The 18,520-nt window shown below is 45.4% G+C and overlaps 1 protein-coding gene across 1 annotated transcript in view; it reads right to left on the bottom strand.

Moving 5' to 3' along the window:
• Positions 1-18,520, bottom strand: part of ZSWIM6 (zinc finger SWIM-type containing 6) — a 132,553-nt gene that overhangs the window by 17,305 nt on the left and 96,728 nt on the right. Inside the window, exons 5-9 of the mRNA XM_066602781.1 lie at positions 13,282-13,461; positions 10,785-10,961; positions 10,433-10,579; positions 6,610-6,756; positions 2,649-2,909 (exon numbers count right to left, since the gene is read on the bottom strand). Coding sequence (XP_066458878.1) covers positions 2,649-2,909; positions 6,610-6,756; positions 10,433-10,579; positions 10,785-10,961; positions 13,282-13,461 — 912 coding nt within the window. The remainder of the gene's footprint in view (positions 1-2,648; positions 2,910-6,609; positions 6,757-10,432; positions 10,580-10,784; positions 10,962-13,281; positions 13,462-18,520) is intronic.

The raw sequence follows: 18,520 nt of genomic DNA, 5'->3' as shown, positions 1-18,520 counted from the left end.
GCTGATCAGAGCTCATTGTACGGCCCTTCTAAAAGGACCATGAAGTTTCTTTGCTGAAACTTTAGTAGCACTTTGTGTTCCCACTTTAAAATCTACAAGAGTTGGTTTAATACAAATTATGCCTTATGGGCCATTTACACAGGATGATCATCGCTCCAAATTTGTTCAAACGAACAAAATTGAGTGATAATTGTGTAGGGTAAATGCAACATCACTTACTATTTGTTATCACTAACTTTCACTCAGCGTAATAACCATCGCTGGACTGCGGGCTTGTCGTTCCGTGTAAATACTCCCTGCTCAGCACTTCACATAGAAGTTGAAGCGCTGAGCGAGAAGCCCGTAATCCTGCGGTGAAGTCTGTCTAAACGCTCTGCACAAGCGCTAACACCCTTAGCGGCGGCATCAGCGCTTGTACAGTCGTTTACCAGACTCTCGTCGCGTGTAAAAGGGACATTAGGGTGTATTCACACGTAGTCGTGCTGTGGATTTTAAGCTGCATAAAATCCTGAACGATGATCCATCAGTGTAAACAGCAGCCGTTCAGTACTGAACAGCCACTATGTTAAGTCAATAGTGAGGGGCGTGGGAGAGCGAGGAGAGAAATTTCCTCCAGCCGCCCCGCTGCAAGCCAATGATACTCGCTCCAGAGCAACAGCATGGGAGCTAGTAGATGCGGGGACGAGTGTCGGGCATCGTTTGCCCAACAGGCGTCCCGTGTAAATGGGGCTTTAGAGTTGCATGCAATTTGCAAAGTCATTACATGCAACAAAGGGTCACAGTTGATCACCAAGACAAAGTCTCAGCCAAATTGTCTTGTGCAACTTCATTGTCTCTTTAGCAGGGGGCTATGTTTCTTAAAAGGAATTCCGTCATCTGGTTTATGCTGCCCAAGGCACAGGCAGCATGAACCCGAGACAGGTATGCCTATTGCCCCCATGTCAGTTTTATTCTGAAATGCTGTTACAAAATATCAGAAATTTAGAGCTAAAAAAAAGAAAAAGTTTAGCAATTAAACTCCTGGTACTTACCTGTCCTCAGCCCCAGCGATGCAGCCCCACGATCATATTGCTCTCTGACAGCAGAAGTCAGCTGACTGCCTATCAGAGGCCACATGGTCACCATTTTGAACTCCTGGCATCATGACGCCCGTGATGTGAGCGTGGATGCCAAGAGAACGGGTGGGGGCGCTGTTGCCTCTGATTGCCAGGCAGTGTTCAGCTGACTTCAGCTGTCAGAAACCAGGAGAACTGCAGTGCTTGATTGCCTGGCTAAGGATAGGAAAGTACGGTTTGTATTATGGTTTTAAGTCTTTTGAAAACGTGTATGAGTGTCTTAGATGGATTGCCTGGTTATAAATTCATAAGACTACAGCTGTGCTAAATGTACGACTTTGGCAGAACCAACGAGTCATGTGCATGGGGGCTTCCTGACTTTCTCCTAACAGACTAGGTTCAGAGAAAGAAGAAAATGGGCTGTGTTGAATTTCAATGACGGATACTTTTGTTAGCCCTTGAGGTAAAATGGGTTACCTCAAGGGCTAACAAAAGTTTACCAGTCAGAGGTGTCTGTTAAAACCCAGGAACTCTCAGTCGAACCGATCATTCATTTTTTTTGAGAAGTCAGGAGAAATAATGTGTGTTTAGTTGATTGCTGTATTAAAAAGGTATATGGGCAGGGTTTTCCAGGCAAAAATTATTGATAACCTATCCTGAGGAAGCGGCCATTACATGCCTGTGTCCATTCCCAGTGTTGAAGGTGGAAGTGCAATAACTGCTTCAGCTCCCATCGATTGCAATGGGAGTCAAGCAAGGCAGCCAGAGCACCTCCTCTCCTGTCCTTTATGATGCACTTAGAGATGATCGCTGGGAATTCAAGCGGCAGGTCCCTGGCAAATAACTATTGCTGACCTATCCTGAGATTGGCCACCAATAGTTTTTGCCTGGAAACCCCCTTTAAAAATGTGTAGCCTGGGGGAGCAACAGTTGAATTGAAATGTCAAAGGTCCTTGCATTCTGACGGTATCCGGTCCCCTGCTGCACTCTTCTTCCAGCCCCAATGACGATGTCCTGTTACAGGAAACCATGACCGCTGCAGCCAACTGTATGCAACTCATTATCAGACGGTAATTAGCTACAACGGTCATATGAACATGGACTGGGATGTTGTCACTAGAGCCGGAAGAAGAATGCAGCAGGGGTCTGGGCGCTTGAGGACGGAAGCAGCAAGGAATCGAGTACAGGAAGTAGGACTAAAGTTTGCGCTATATAAAGTAGGACTAAAGTTTACGCTATATAAAGATTATTATTATTATTTTACCCAGTTGTGAGAAGATTTCAGTTCATTTTTTGCTCGCCTTTAAGGCTGGTTACAGACATAAGACAGTCCTCTTCCCCATGAACATTTTTCACATGTGCACGCCAATGCCAGACATGGCTGAAGGCAACTTACTTGCTGGTAGACAACGATCAGACTCCATATACATTAGATGTGTGGGATCTGCCAACATTAATCTACCGTCTATGGGCAGCATCAACAAGAGACGAATTGCCTAGTCCTTACTAGAAAACTGACAGCGAGTCAAGTCCTGAAGCAATTCAATGCAATGAATATTTTATCAAAAAAGTAGCGGCGTCCCAGCTGCTCACCTTCTAACAGGAAGACTGCTTGTTTTCTGAAGATCTTCACCAGCGTATCATCCAGCTCAATCTCTTGCAGTTTAGAAATGAGTTGCTCTTCGTTGCGGCAGACTTTCTCTTGTGCATACAAGCCATCTGGCATTATTCGCTGCTGCCCCAGTCCTATCAGAGCTACCTCCACCGCCAGCGTTAAGTAAGACTCTCCTTCTTCAAGGAACTTGTGGGGCGACAGGTGTTGGTATTCCAGAGATTTACAATGCCCAAAGCCATCTGCGGTATAAAAACACACCAGCAATAAGAAAGACATTCAAGAGTTCAAGGGACTACAGCGTGCAATGAGGCATTATAATGCAAGATCCCCCCTCGTTTATTAACCACCGCCCTCCTGCTAGAAACACAGAAACCATAAAAAATGCATATGGCTGAATCCAGTAATTACGCCTTTCTGTGGGTCCAGCCTGATTTTGACATCAATGAAGGGTGAAGCTTGGGTGGCATATTTGAAGCAAAGTGACCCGATGCTGGTCCCTCATGAATATTGATTCAGTCCATTAAGAGCAGCCTTCGTTCTGCATAGATACAGTTATACATAAAAGAGGAAGACTTGCCTTTATTTATAAGATTATGGTATACGGCTGCAAGATTTAGCTTTTGAAAATGTGTAAAAAGTCCTATAATAAAAGAATTAGAAATTGCATTTTCTAGGAAAACAATGTTATCGATGACAATGGCCACCACAATGGCTTGTGACAAATCTCAATAATACCTACTTAGAAGTTAATAAAAACTGCAGCAGGAATGCCATCAATCATTCAATACTAGCAGTAGGCATAAAGTCACTTATTGAAATGCTGGCACACGGTACTCCGAGTGCCGGGCAATCACGCTCGTTCGTGTCAGAATTATTTAATCACCCTGGAATTCAGTTATAACACATTAAACCGTGTTATCAAATTTCTTCCATGCTGAATGATAACTTACGGGTGGATCTTAGTCACGAGGCAGGCGTGAATCAACAGTGTAGTGTCCATGTAAGACCCTATTTACACTAAGGCCTCATGTCCACGGGCAAAATATGATTTAAGATCCGCAGCGGATCTCCCGCATGCGGATCCGCATCCCATAGGGATGCATTGACCACCCGCGGGTTGATAAATACCCGCGGATGGTCAATAAAAGGGATTTTAAAAAAAATGGAGCATGAAAAAATCTGGACCATGCTCCATTTTCGTGCGGGTCTCCCGCGGGCTTCTATTGAAGCCTATGGAAGCCGTCCGGATCCGCGGGAGACCTAAAATAGGAATTTAAAAGTATTTACCCATCCGGAGCGGACCGGGAAGGTCTTCTCTTCCTCACGGCCGCATCTTTCTTGCTTCGGCTAGGCGGATGTGCCCGGCACGTCGACGACGTGCCGGCGACGTGCCGCCGGCGTGACGAATTCATCCGCCGGCCGAAAAAGAAGATCCGGCCGTGAGGAACAGCAGACCTTCCCCGCCCGCTACGGATAGGTAAATTCTTTTAAATTCTTATTTTCAGCGCTCATGTCCGCGGGGCAGGAGGGACCCGCTGCAGATTCTACATGTAGAATCCGTAGCGGGCCTGATTTTCCCCGTGGACATGAGGCCTAAAAGATGATCGCTCAAAACTGCCTCTCAAACGGTCATTTGAGCGATCATCTTTGCATAGTTTATAGTAGCTAATTAGCTACTAAAGAACTATGCAAGCGGATCAGGACACCGCCGCTATCGCTCAGCGAAAAATACAGCTGTTTTGCATAAGCAAACAGCTGCATTGTTCTCCACGTTAACAGCTCGTATCCCACTGTGTACTACCAGTGGGACACGAGCTGAAAGAATCTTATCAGTACTGCTGACTGTAATAACAGCCTGCACCGCTGATAAGAGTTCATCGCTCAATTCTAGAGAACTAGAGTAGAGCGAGGAACGAATCGTGCACGAAAACTGCACGATGTCCGTGCATTTATACACAACGTTTATCGACCAAAACATGATTTTCAGTGAGAATAGTTGTCTAAATGGGCCTTAACAAACTCCTCTAGATAAGAGAAACAGGTGTATACACACCTGTGTGGTCCTGCCATTGTAATATCTGCTGCATCATTAGTGAATGGGACCTATTATGGAGCCCTGTGGTTTTGAGACCCTATATCCTGCAAATGTGGTGTCCATTTAATTGGGTATTCCTATCTCAGATATTAATGGCATATTCTATGGAGATCACATAAAATGTCTCATAGATGCCGCCTCTCTTCCATAAGACTATATTTATATGGACAATTTTCCCATGTGAAATCTGTCCAACTACAAGATGGAAAGAACTTGCACAGGAAAAGAATGCATTCATTTCAATGGGTTAATACACACTCAGTCTCAGATTGAAAATTCACAGCATGTCCTAATTCTCTGCGATTCTTCCTCAAGAATTGCGCATTATTTTCTATGGGAACGTGGGGGAAAAAAAGCATCACATTCATATGCCATGTGATGTGTTTTTCAAGCATTTTACTATTAGAACGCACGTGAAAACATCATGGAAATCTGTTGCAGATTTTATCTCAGAGATGCATCGCCCGTTTTAATAGAGCCTAACTTGTAAGATGCAAAAATAGCATGGCTAACTTCCATTTGTTGGGGAGTTATATTACCAGCCTGGCATAAAGTGCTTGACTGGGTCTAAAAAACTCGGCCAACTCTTGGAGCCTGGATGAGGTCAGGGGCCCACACAGGAATATCCCTTTAACATGGACTACAACTGGCAAACAAAATGCATAATGAAGTATTGCAACCAGTACTGGATTTACATCTTAGAAGCCTGCAGGTCACCTTTAGGCTCCACTCATGAATGAGGCCTCACCTCAATGGAGATAAACACCACATATAACGTGTGATCCGGCATCTAAGCTTGGCTCCATTCACTACAATGGAGGTGAGCTGTAATCGCAGGCATAACCTATAGACAGGTGCTGCACGCTTTCCCCAGAAGTGCACTGCATCTGTCTAACGTGTGAGGAACATTGTCATTGGACAGTTAAGCAATGGAAGAACGTTCGGTGGAGTGACTATTCATGCTACTCCATCTTCAAATCAGATGGATTTACACGGTTGTGCGGATAGCAGTTTGCCCAGGTGTGCTGTGCCAACAGTTAAGTACAGCGGAGGTTCCAGTATGGTCTGGGGATGTTTTATGTGGCATGGTCTCTTGTCTGTTGGTTGTAGTGGCACCGACCATGATCATGATCATGAAGGCGTAACTTGACATTCTAGACAATCACGTGATGCTGACAATGTGCGAATACTCTGGGAATGGTCAGCAATACTTCCAACAAGACACGCCTGGTCAAAAATCCATTGCTGTTTTACGTTGATTTGAGGACACGATTGGACTGGCTGCACAGAGTCCTGACCTGAAGCCTACTGAACATCTTTGGTACGAACTGCAATGTCAGGTCGGGAAATATCAACAGCATCTATCTTTTAAGAGAAATTGCAGATGTTTGCAGGATGAATGGAGGGAAATTCTAAAGTGTATCAGACGTTACTAGAAAGTATGCCATGGAGAGTATCTGATGTTATTAGCGCCGAAGGAAGCCTTACTAAATATTAACATATGTAAATAAACACTACTTTTGATTCTTGCTCATGTGTCCAATTGCTTTTTGTAGGATAGTGTAGTGGGCCTAACATTCGTTTGGAGCTTGCTAGATCTTTAGGCACAACTAGTTCACCAAGTTCTACAAACAAATCTTAAATAGTTCTTTAACTATCAACTGGCAACATTCTAGCATCTTCTGAAAGCAGGAACAGTGCTTTACCCACAGCCTCATGTGCAGTCCGTAGAGACGAGCTAGAAAGGACATAAAAACGCTCTAGCATTAACACATTTCTTCAAAGTAAACCACATTTCTTATTCTAAACCGCAGGGCACTGCAACATTTAAAAGATCTCCTTACCTGCAAAATCTGGAAAGCCGTGAAACCCTTCATCATCCACCCTACAGGCCTCCATTAGACTGCTGAAAAGGGTACCAATTGGATCCAAAGGATGCCCCACCCAGCCTTCCAGATTGGTGATGGAAGTGACGCCTTTATGCAGAAGTTCTGTTTATAAGCACAGAAATAAAAAATAATCAATTTCACCTGCATGAAGTTAACTGCTGTCAAAGCAGCCATTCTGGGCCCGAGCCCACAAATACGCAGCTCATCAATGCACAACACATGACCGATGCAACTACAAATCCGGCATCCAATACATCAAGTCTGACCTGGTCTGTATTGTTCTGTCCTGGGAAGATCTGCAATACTAAGCAGTATATACCAGGGGGCACCCAAAAGAAGCCGGAATCATCTTCTGATGGGTGGGGTGTTACTAGTACAGGCTTCTGTTGCTCAGCGAAGGTCTGTGGAACCCTTCTGTTGGGAAGAGTAGTGCTTGGTTCCTTGTTTGTTTTTTTAACAAGTTGTTCAGTTTTTCGCCTATTTTGTGATGGCTGATTCATACGAACAACATTCAGCTGTGAATGTTAGTTTAGTTTTGTTTTTCTTCTACGAGTGCTAGGAAAAGGAGATTTCGCATGGAGCGAGAGCGAGTGATTACGGAGGGGGTGGGAAGGGTGTCATGCACTTTTTTTTTGTCAAAAACTGCTTAACACTGAGTGCTGTGTGGGCAAACAGGTGACTGGTTCTTCCGTCATGACAACACACCTGCCCACACAGCGCTGGGTGCTAAGAGATGTTTGACAAAACAAACAGCATGACACCCTTGTCTCGCCCTCCATATTCACCAGCTCCCGCTCTGTGCAACTTTTTTTTTTTCCCTTCTTCAAGTGTTTGAGCAGTGGGAAAGGAAACTAAATCTTCCAACTGCATGTTGTTGATATGAATAAGCCATTGCAAAATAGGCGAAAGACTGAACAACTTGTTGAAAAAATTTTTTAAATCACCGAACGCAACCTTCCCCAACAGAAGGGGTCCACAGACATTCACCTAGCAGCAGGAGCCTGTACTACCGTATTTCCCTGAAAATAAGCCACTGTCTTATATTAATTTTTTGCCTCAAAAGAGGTACAGTATCTTATTTTCAGGGGGGTGGTGGTGGGTCGAATAATACTCACCTACTGCAGGTGATCCAGTCTTCGTGCTGGCATCAGTCGCTGCTGCAGGCTGCCGCGTGCTGCTTCAAGCCGACAGAGCAGTTCTTCCAGGAAGCGGGGCTTGAATACCCCTCCTCCAGGAAGCTAATGCTCTAATTGGTTAGTAGAGTGCTGCATCAGCCAATGAGAGCTGTGATTGGTAATCCAGCGCTGGGCTTTCATTGGCTGATGCTGTACTGAATTAATCAATCAGAGCATTAGCTTCCTGGAGGCAGGGTATTCAAGCCCCGCTTCCTGGAAGAACTGCTCTGTTGGCTTGAAGGAGGACGCGGCAGCCTGCAGCAGCGACGGAGATCAGCGCGCGGACCGGAACGCCAGCGTCAGGTGAGTATTTTTTTTTTCTTCTTAACATGTAGCCTAGCTAGGGCTTATTTTCGGGAAAGCGCTTATATTTCAAGCCTCCCCAAAAAAATCGGGGTAGGTCTTACTATCAGGGAAACACGGTAGTACCACCCCTACTGCTTTTTTTGAGTTCCCTCTTATGTATACACATTGTATACCCCGCATTACTTAAGTTACCATTTCTATGCATCATCAGGGCACATCATAAAATATTGCTCCCGGGCCAGCCACCAACAAAGAGGTTGTCACGCATGCGTGTTCACGTTTCATTACATGATTGGCTGAGACCTTGACTCTTGTGGGGGTGGGGGAGTCATGAAACAGGAACAATAATCTCCATTTCTATCATTCACATTGCGTCTTGCCTACAACATAGACTATGAATCAAACAGGGGCAGCAATACTGGCAAAAACCCAGTAAAATAAGCAAACCCGCGGTAAGTCATTATCAATGGGTATAAATTAAACATCTCCTTCTGCAGCATCTGAATATTTATTGGCTTAATAAAGTCCCATTATGGTGCCATTTTCGAGACGTTTAAGGAAATATTAGGCCTGGTGCTTTCCTTTATTAAGCTGTTCTTCCTCCGTCTGAAGTGGACACACAGTGTGCACATTTGTAGCGCTCAAAGCGGCTTCTGTGGCTCCGAGTCAAAAGAAGAAATATTTCCGGAGAGTGGTGGGTTCTGTATTATTTATACAGTCTGCAGAGAGCGAGTCATCTCCAAGCAATTGAATTATGACTTTCAATTGGAAAAGATTAACCCTTTCAAGACTGGTAGCATGCCTGATGCCGTTACTCTGCAATGCCATTCACTTAGATCCATGGGTGATAGCAAAAAGGCAGCCAGATTAACAAAGAAACCATTAAAAAAAAGGTCAGGCTGAAAAAAAAAACGAAAAAAAAAAGGTGTATTTCTGCTTAGAACTCTATTGTTCCATTCCTCTGTTATGCTTCCTGGAAATAGGTATATGAATAAACTGGCAACTGGGTGTTTCCCATTCCACTTATCAATGGTGTGAGATCCTACATAGAAAAGAGTCCACTTGGAGTATTGTTAAGCCTACTTGAAACATGCAACTGTCAATTGATTCGTTTCCAGGAGGACCAATAGAGGAATGGCACAACTTAAGTTTTAGGAAAAGATGTTCCAGCATTATTTTTGTGGAATGACACATATTTACTAGAACACACATGACATGTATCCTTGAAGAGACCAGTTTTGGGACTACATTTTGTCCTGGGACCAGATAGAGCAGTTATCTTACCCGCTTGTTGGTCTTCTGTGCCAGTGTCCCCTGATGCGCCGTTTCCAGGTACCATTTCCAGCTTTCCAAGATGCACAGCAATCTTCAGACTACCTAAACCCCACTGTGCATTTGTGCTGTTAAGACTACCAATGCACTACATCTGCTCTGATTGGCAGGCAATGCTCACGTGATCAGTTCTGGCCAATCGGAGAGCAGTGCACAGTATGCATTAGATAGCTGGCATCTTGGATAGCAGAAACAGGATCCTGAATCAATGGATCGGAGGTACACTGTCAGAGAACGACAGGCGGTAAAATACTCTCCTACCTGCAGTCCTGGGGCAAAATTTTGCACCGAAAGCGGGTCACTGTAAAGGGGTTTGACAGAATTGAACTGTTGGTGACATTTCCCCAGGACATATGATCAGTAGTTGATCAGCGGGGTTCACTGCTTAGGGAACCTAACGATCAGCTGATAGCCAAGCTATACAGAGTCTGTGTTGGAAAATCACTCAGCTTCATATGCACTGCAGTAGCCTGAGAGGGTATTGCAGGCACACTTTTGACTCTCAGCTTTACGTAAGTGATTCAGACTGAACAGCAATACCAAAAACAACCTGTGGACTGGTGTGGCGCCGCTTTCAGAAAAAAAAAGCAGCTTCCGTATAGTTTTCTAAAAAACTGGCTCCACCTTTATAAGATCAAGACATGGCAAATCTGTAGTCACCATTACAGTAGTCAGTTTGACTGAAAGGATCTACTGGGACTTCTTGTATTGGTTAAAGACTCATGATTTGGTAGCCTTCATGGCAGCGCTCCACTTCTGTACACATGCAATTAAATAAGAAATATGCCCATTTATTGGCGTTAAAGAAGAACCTATTCAATCCAGTGAGCCTTACAGAAACATCAATAGGAGGGGATAGAAAGGGTATATTGTCCATGTAATGAATGCAGCAGACACATGTAATGCTGCCAGGCCTTCTGCATGTTGCTCCAGATACAGCCTGGCATGGCTTACTAGATGCATACCTTTCTTCTGTAGCCGGAACATATCCATTCTTTTCTGCTGCTGTCTTCTAAGAGTGTTGACAATGGCTATTGCTAGTCGGAGGGCCTCCCGTGGGTAGCCATGTGACCTCAGTGCGTCCACCCGCGCACACGCCGTAGGGACGTGCTCTGAAAGACACAACTTACAGTGATAAGCTTGTCCCGGTCATTCCAGCATAATTTTCCATATCCTACTAGTGTAATAAGAGAACAACATCATCTCTTGTGGCCGAGCATTTCTCGTGCCCACCACCGCTTCTGATTTCAGAGGTTCATAGAAAAAGCGAACAAAGCGTCCAGTCAACAGTTTCGTCATTGTGGCTGCGCAACTTACCGTGCCAGAGGGGCCACCCACGAGAGTCAAAGAGGGAGTTTTCAGTGTCGTCATGGTAACAGTAGTTGGTATAAAGGTCGCTGCTGATAATGTGCTGCAAGTGGCTATCCTGCCAGTGGAGATCGCACGCCTCGATGGCTCGTGTGAACACTGTTCGATGAGGCCTGTGTGAGGAATCTGTAGGGGAAGGGAGGGAAACGCCAAAATAAGTGATAATGTGCAAAATGGACAACTTCCAAAAAAACAATACGTGCTATTAATTAGCAGGGAAGAACAGCTGCAGGAAAGATGGGACCCAACTCATGTCACGTGTTAGCTGTGTGCTTTTATATACGACCGCTGGTAAACCAAGCACATTACAAGAAAGCACCGTAATGCACAACCAAAGTAGCCTAAACGGCAACCGGAGAGAGCAGAGCTCCAGTATGTGTGCGCGCAAATCAACGACTAGAAACACAGATGCCCGCTAACGGCAACCGGAGAGAGCGGAGCTCCAGTATGTGTGCGTACAAATCAACGACTAGGAACACAGATGCCCGCTAACGGCAACTGGAGAGAACGGAGCGATGTTATGTGCGTGCACGAGTCAACGACTAGAAACACAGATGCCTGCTAACGGCAACCAAAGAGAATGGAGCGCCGCTGTGTGTGCACGAGTCAACGACTAGAAACACAGATGCCTGCTAACGGCAACCGGAGAGAATGGAGCGTCACTATGTGCGCGCACGAGTCAACGACTAGAAACACAGATGCCTGATAACGGCAACCGGAGAGAACAGAGCAACGTTATGTGCATGCACGAGTCAACGACTAGAAACATAGATGTCCGCTAACGGCAACCAAAGAGAATGGAGCGCCACTATGTGTGCGTGAGTCAATGACTACACACACAGATGCCTGCTAACGGCAACAGAAGGAACGGAGCTCCGCTATGAGCGCACGAGTCAACGACTAGAAACACAGATGCCCGCTAACAGCGAACGGAGAGAACGGAGCTCCGCTATGTGTGTGCACGAGTCAACGAATAGAAACACAGATGCCTGCTAACGGCAACCGGAGAGAGCGGAGCTCCAGTATGTGTGCGTACAAATCAACGACTAGGAACACAGATGCCCGCTAACGGCAACCGGAGAGAGCGGAGCTCCAGTATGTGTGCGTACAAATCAACGACTAGGAACACAGATGCCCGCTAACGGCAACTGGAGAGAACGGAGCGATGTTATGTGCGTGCACGAGTCAACGACTAGAAACACAGATGCCTGCTAACGGCAACCAAAGAGAATGGAGCGCCGCTATGTGTGTGCACGAGTCAATGACTAGAAACACAGATGCCTGCTAACGGCAACCGGAGAGAATGGAGCGTCACTATGTGCGCGCACGAGTCAACGACTAGAAACACAGATGCCTGATAACGGCAACTGGAGAGAACAGAGCAACGTTATGTGCATGCACGAGTCAACGACTAGAAACATAGATGTCCGCTAATGGCAACCAAAGAGAATGGAGCGCCGCTATGTGTGCGTGAGTCAATCACTACACACACAGATGCCTGCTAACGGCAACAGAAAGAACGGAGCTCCGCTATGAGCGCACGAGTCAACGACTAGAAACACAGATGCCCGCTAACAGCGAACGGAGAGAACGGAGCTCCGCTATGTGCGTGCACGAGTCAACGACTATGCCTGCTAATGGCAACCGGAGAGAAGGAAGCTCCGCTGTGTGCGTGCACGATTCCACGACTAGAAACACAGATGCCCGCTAACGGCAACCAGAGAGAATGGAGCGCCGCTATGTGCGCGCACGAGTCAATCACTACAAACACAGATGCCTGCTAACGGCAACCGGACAGAACGGAGCTCTGCTATGTGCGCACACGAGTCAACGACTAGAAACACAGATGCCCGCTAACGGCAACCGGAAAGAATGGAGCGCCGCTATGTGCGCGCACGAGTCAATCACTACAAACACAGATGCCTGCTAACGGCAACTGGAGAGAACGGAGCTCTTCTATGTGCACGCACGAGTCAACGACTAGAAACACAGATGCCCGCTAACGGCAACCGGAAAGAATGGAGCGCCGCTATGTGTGTGCACGAGTCAACGAATAGAAACACAGATGCCCGCTAACAGCAACCGGAGAAAACGTAGCTCTTCTATGTGCACGCACGAGTCAACGACTAGAAACACAGATGCCTGCTAATGGCAACGGGAGATAAGGAAGCTCCGCTGTGTGCGTGCACGATTCCACGACTAGAAACACAGATGCCCGCTAACGGCAACCAGAGAGAATGGAGCGCCGCTATGTGCGCGCACAAGTCAACGACTAGAAACACAGAGTCCCGCTAACAGCTACTAGAGAGAACGAAGCTCCGCTATGTGCGCGCACAAGTCAAACACTAGAAACACAGATGCCCGCTAACAGCAACCGGAGAGAACGGAGCTCTGCTATGTGCACGCACGAGTCAACGACTAGGAACACAGATGCCCGCTTTCTCACCTTGGTTGGCATTTCCAGCCTGAGGCAATGCATTGGTTAAATTAGGCAGCTCATTTCCGTGGTTGCCATCTTCCCAGGGACAAACATCCACGCTGTTCCATTTTTTCAGCTGTTTCAGCCAACTGGCCTTCTGCTCAGGTTTGCAGTGGGGATTCAGGACGATGCACATCCACAGAGCACCTAGCAGGGAAGGAAACGAGGCGCGTTACATCAATGTCATATCAGGAGGTGTTCAAGCACTCCCAGAAAAAGGTTTGGCATGTGGCAGACAATAGAAAAAGTGTATCAGAGAACCAAAAAGGACAAAAATGTGATCCGCACCGTGCCGATTATTCTAGAAAGCCCTTGAGGAAAATTCCAAATAAGATGCAGAAAATGGCACAGATGCCCCTATAAAATATTTACCAAATTACACGTATAACAAGTAATGCAAAAGCCTCGGATGAGAGTACAGCGACAAACCGCACCTTATAGGATGTTCTGTATGTAACACTGGGTCAGCTGATCGGCTTCATCCGCAGAATCGCTGCCCACATTACCATCACATTAAAGCATACAGTGTCTACAAAGGGGTCATATAGACAATATATGCTGTTATATACACACACAACACACCACAGTAACATGGATTATTTTCAATAGTGCAACCGAGGCCGGCAGGATTGACAGACCGTTTACTCTATAGGGGCGCTGGCTGACCACTCTCTTCCCAAGAGGACCGACCATTTACCAGTTTTCAACCAATCCACAGAGCGTACTGCAAATGAGGAAGTGTGTTTGAGACAAGCATGCCGGTTCATGGTTTGTACAGTGCAGGAAATAAAGTATAAAGTGAATGTCCTCCTGTGAACACCATCCGAAATTCTATCTTTATAGAGGCAGAAGCTTTGCTTTTCTGATATGGAATCCCAAATTGCCCTCACACATTTTAAGATAAATGCTGTCTGTGTGAGGCCACCACTAGAGGGAGCGGAACATAGTCAGCATGCTAGCTTTTAAAAGGGATAATCCAGCCAGAAGCATACATCTAGCCACTAAATAGGCGATAAAGGCTAGCTTGAAGGAAGTCCAGCCGCTGGTTATCCCGTCGATCGCCCCAACAGGAAGTCCTGGTTGCCCTCTGCTGCAAGTCAGCAGCTAGGAGGAATCTGAATGCAGCAGTGGGCAAGGTATGAATTGCTGCTTCATTCAAAAGACTATAGCATTAACTCTGGCTTTATCATTCAGTAGTTTATGCTAGATCGGTGGACTACCCCCCTTCCTTTAATTAATAAACCATTTAGTTGGAGTAAAAAGGTGGGTGCTCACTTATAGGCTAGTGCTCAGACAGGGCTAGATATGAAAGCAAGGGTATACATGACCCAAATGCAAGTCAGCTCATCTTCGAGTAAAGTGCATCACAGATGTTGGTCAACCCCTTCTAAAGATAAAGTGCAACTGCTGTTGGTTCTTGCCAACAGTTAAGACTGGCTTCCCTTTTTTTTTCTATACCATTCACCTTATCGATGCCCTTGTGATTCCGACTCCTTCCACTACGCCACCGATCCTGCACTTCCCTGCAGCTGATCGCCTTCCATTCAACCATGTGACCGATGCCGCCAGTCACTGATCACTACATTCAGCTAGTGTGGCCAGTGATTGGCTGCAGTGGCCACACGATTAGATAGAATATTTAGCTATTGCGAAGGCCAGCAATGGGGGGTTGGAAGGAGTTAGAGCTGGATCAGAAAGGGATCGGTAAGGGGACTACGACTTCCTTTTTTCTTCTATACTAGTGTGTGCCGTTTTAGGAGTGCCCTCTCACACGCTGCTGATTTGCTGCAGATTAATTCAAATTCAAGGGGTAAAATCGGCTGCAGATCTGTACAAAAGTCTGCACCAAAATCTGCAGCAAATTAGGTGACCCTAAAATAATTTTCACCACTGGACAACCTCCTTAAAAAAAAGGGTGTCCATATACAGGACTAGACCAACATTGGCTGAACCGGAGGATATCTATTCACCCAAAAAGAAAGGATTGCGCATGCCAAATTTCAACATGCCTCATTCCTTTGTTCTCGGGGGAGATAAGTCACCTCTGGCCGCAGCTTATTTCCCTCGACTTGTTAAGAGCAGATGTACAAGCATTTGGCGGACATCTATTGAAGGTGTACGGTGACCTTGGCGGATCTCGTATTGGGGGCGACTTCAACAGTATTGCAACAGCATGTACACAATGGAAGAGGCATTCCATGGCACCACGAATGAGAATATCCCAAAATTGCCAGGTGGGTTGGGAAAGACCACGCAGCGCAATATCAAAACCGGAGCATATTAAGAACAGCCCAACATACGATCAGCCTACAGAAAAACAAATTGCCGGGACCCGTCAAGTAGGATGGAGCGGCACGTGAATAAATGAACACAGACATACCTGCAGCAAACAAAAGCCGAATGATTATTCAGCGTCTCATTTACAGACCACAAGTCAGCCTCCCATCATTCATCAAGACTTCGGCTGCCTTTTAATGGGACCAGACTCCTTTTTATTGTCATTATTTCAGTAATTAGGTTAACCGAGAAATTTGTTTAACATTATCTTTTTCCCTTTGAAGAACTGCAAGAGAAAAAAAATCTAATTTGTGCTGACATTTCACACGTAGCGTGGGCTCCCAATCTGCATCCCTGACACTGCATAACGGGTTCGTCTGAATGCATCAAGGTCTGAAACAAGCCAATTTTCACATGGAGAGATTTTTTAATCAGCTGTCTCTTCACCGACGTGAACTCTGACAGCGGCGTGAAGAACGTCTGAAAGTGCTATTCAGCCACACTTCATTTGCTCATTAAAGGATGCGTTTTTGCACACTTGAGGACATTTGCTCAGTCACTTGAACAATCTGCTGGAGCAGGAGATTCTGCAAGAAAGTGCCGAACAAGGCAATCTGAGCAAGGACATACAGGCCTTCTTCTATTCTGGCCAGCGCAGGGTCTTAAGACTGGGAGCAGAAGGAGAAGGAGGACAAAAGAGAAAAAAAAAAACCCAGGAGCTACGTTTAACCCCAAGAGTGCCACAGCTTCACAAGGCAAGGATGAATTTAAGGCCTGTCTAGGCGATGCTGTGCACCGAGGAGACATCATGCAATTACCTCCAGAGGTCATGCATGGAATCACACTTTGAAGGATTGGAGTCCCAGCCCTGACAAGTAAACAGAGGAGGGGGTTGGGGAGCGCAGGATTACTATCCGCTGTAGATTCAGATAAGGAATCGGCTTTGAGTAAACCATCTATGGTAAGACGTATGCAAACATTTACTACCGACCTTCACCGGAAAAGCTGGAAATAAAGTAGACGTAAGGCTGTGTTCACACAGGCAAGTGGGATTTTGTTCAGGGAAGAAATGATCGCCTTCTGTGCGATTTTAATGCGTTTGCATCTGTGTTTTTTTTAACTTTTTTTCAAGGACCTGCACCTCCCGGTTCTTTTTTTCATGTGGTCCTCCGTACTAATGTGTTAAAAACGGATCATATTGCCATGGCATGCAAGTGTGATCCTTTTATTGAATGATCTCTTAAGAAAAAAAAAAATGTGAAAAATTGTTGCATGTCATATTTTTGTGCAATTCGACCAACTCGTATTTTTGAACCAAGTGGGGATCCATGCGTTCTCTGTCCATCTTGGACTCGGACAGAACTCACCTGTGTGAATACTGCTAAGGCCTGAGGCACTAGCAATACGTTTGTTGAAAAAAAAAAAACGAATACATACGGACTGCTATTATTTTATAGTGCAACCACACTACAAAGTTTTTTTCATACATATAAGGACTGCATGAGAAAAAATAAAAATTGCATGCTCTATTCTGATCCGATTTACAGATTAGACTCATCCGTATGGACCAAATAAAAAGGGCACATGAATTTAAAAAAAAAAAAAAAAAAAAAAACTATTTTTTTTTTACAGACGTAACACTGACTTTTTTCTTTACACAATTGTGCGCCTAAACTAACCCAGAGGAATAATCCAAGAGATGCAGATGTAATGCAGAAACCTCCATCAATGACGTAATCGGCAAAGCGAGGGAAGCTCTTTGTTTTGCATTTATATTGGGTGAGATCACATACAAACTGAGTAACTTAGGAACACTGATGCCCAATCAGTAGCACATGTAATAGGGTCCTAAAGGGTTTTTTGGGACTAAAATATGACTTATTCTCAGGAGAGAGCATCAATATCAGACCTGGGTGGTCTGCCACCCGATCAGCTGACTCAGGAGGTGGCGCCGTGGCCTCTTCTCAGGTATTGGACGTCAAGTTCATCAGCCACATGGCTTGACACAAGCTCAGTCCCATTCAAGTAAATGGGAATGAGCGGCTATGCAATTTACAAAGCAATGCCTGGCATGCACTCCGTCATGAATATCTTAGTGTCAGAAAAACTCTTTTAGGGACCTTTCACACCGACAGATTATTTCTGCAACACCGCAGCAGAATTTGCAGCCATGAAGAGTGGACTTTGACAGCTCTACATCGAAATCTCTGTATTTTGGTGCAGAATCTCCCACACTGCAAATTCTGTTGGGGGTTGCGGAAATAATTCAACCATGAGAAAGGTCCCTTAAGGCTCTGTTCACATTTGTGTTGAAGATCCAATCTAAAATGCTGGTGGAAACCCAACAAACCTACTGCAGTCAATAAAGTCCAGCAAGTGACATTGGTGTCTGACTTGCCAGATCCAGCTCTTCAGTTATTCAACAGTGCACAAGTCAACAGACCCCAACACGAGGATGGAACCATTTCAATCACATCTCAAACCTAAAATCAACCCAATACTCATATGAAATTACCAACCACAAAATTTGGGTCAAGAAGTCATCAGCAAAGGTCCACATTGGCGTTTTTGGCTTCATTCAAAGCCTACAGCAGAGATCCAACGCAAAATCCCAGACAATCGGCCCAAGACCAAAGACCAAAAGCCAAGACCAAAAGTGCTCAATAAATTGAGGTGCTATCAAAAACATTGGCGCATTATGGTGAAGGCCAATTAATTGCATACATTCGTAGACTACCAATAGTAGCAGGCATTGTTCTTAAAGCAGATTTACCGTATAACAATATGTCTAGAGAAAGAATCCATCTTAGGAAATTCACATAAGCCTCTTTGTTACAGAAAACATTGCGGGTGGGCCTTTAAGGATTTCAAGGCATCCGGTAGAGTGGGAAGCTTGTGAAGAGTTATCATTTATGCTATTCACAAAGAA

Source organism: Eleutherodactylus coqui, chromosome 5, assembly GCF_035609145.1.
Source record: "Eleutherodactylus coqui strain aEleCoq1 chromosome 5, aEleCoq1.hap1, whole genome shotgun sequence".
Lineage (NCBI taxonomy): Eukaryota > Metazoa > Chordata > Amphibia > Anura > Eleutherodactylidae > Eleutherodactylus > Eleutherodactylus coqui.
Note: the sequence above shows the minus strand (reverse complement) of the source record. Positions and strands in the feature narration are given on the sequence as shown.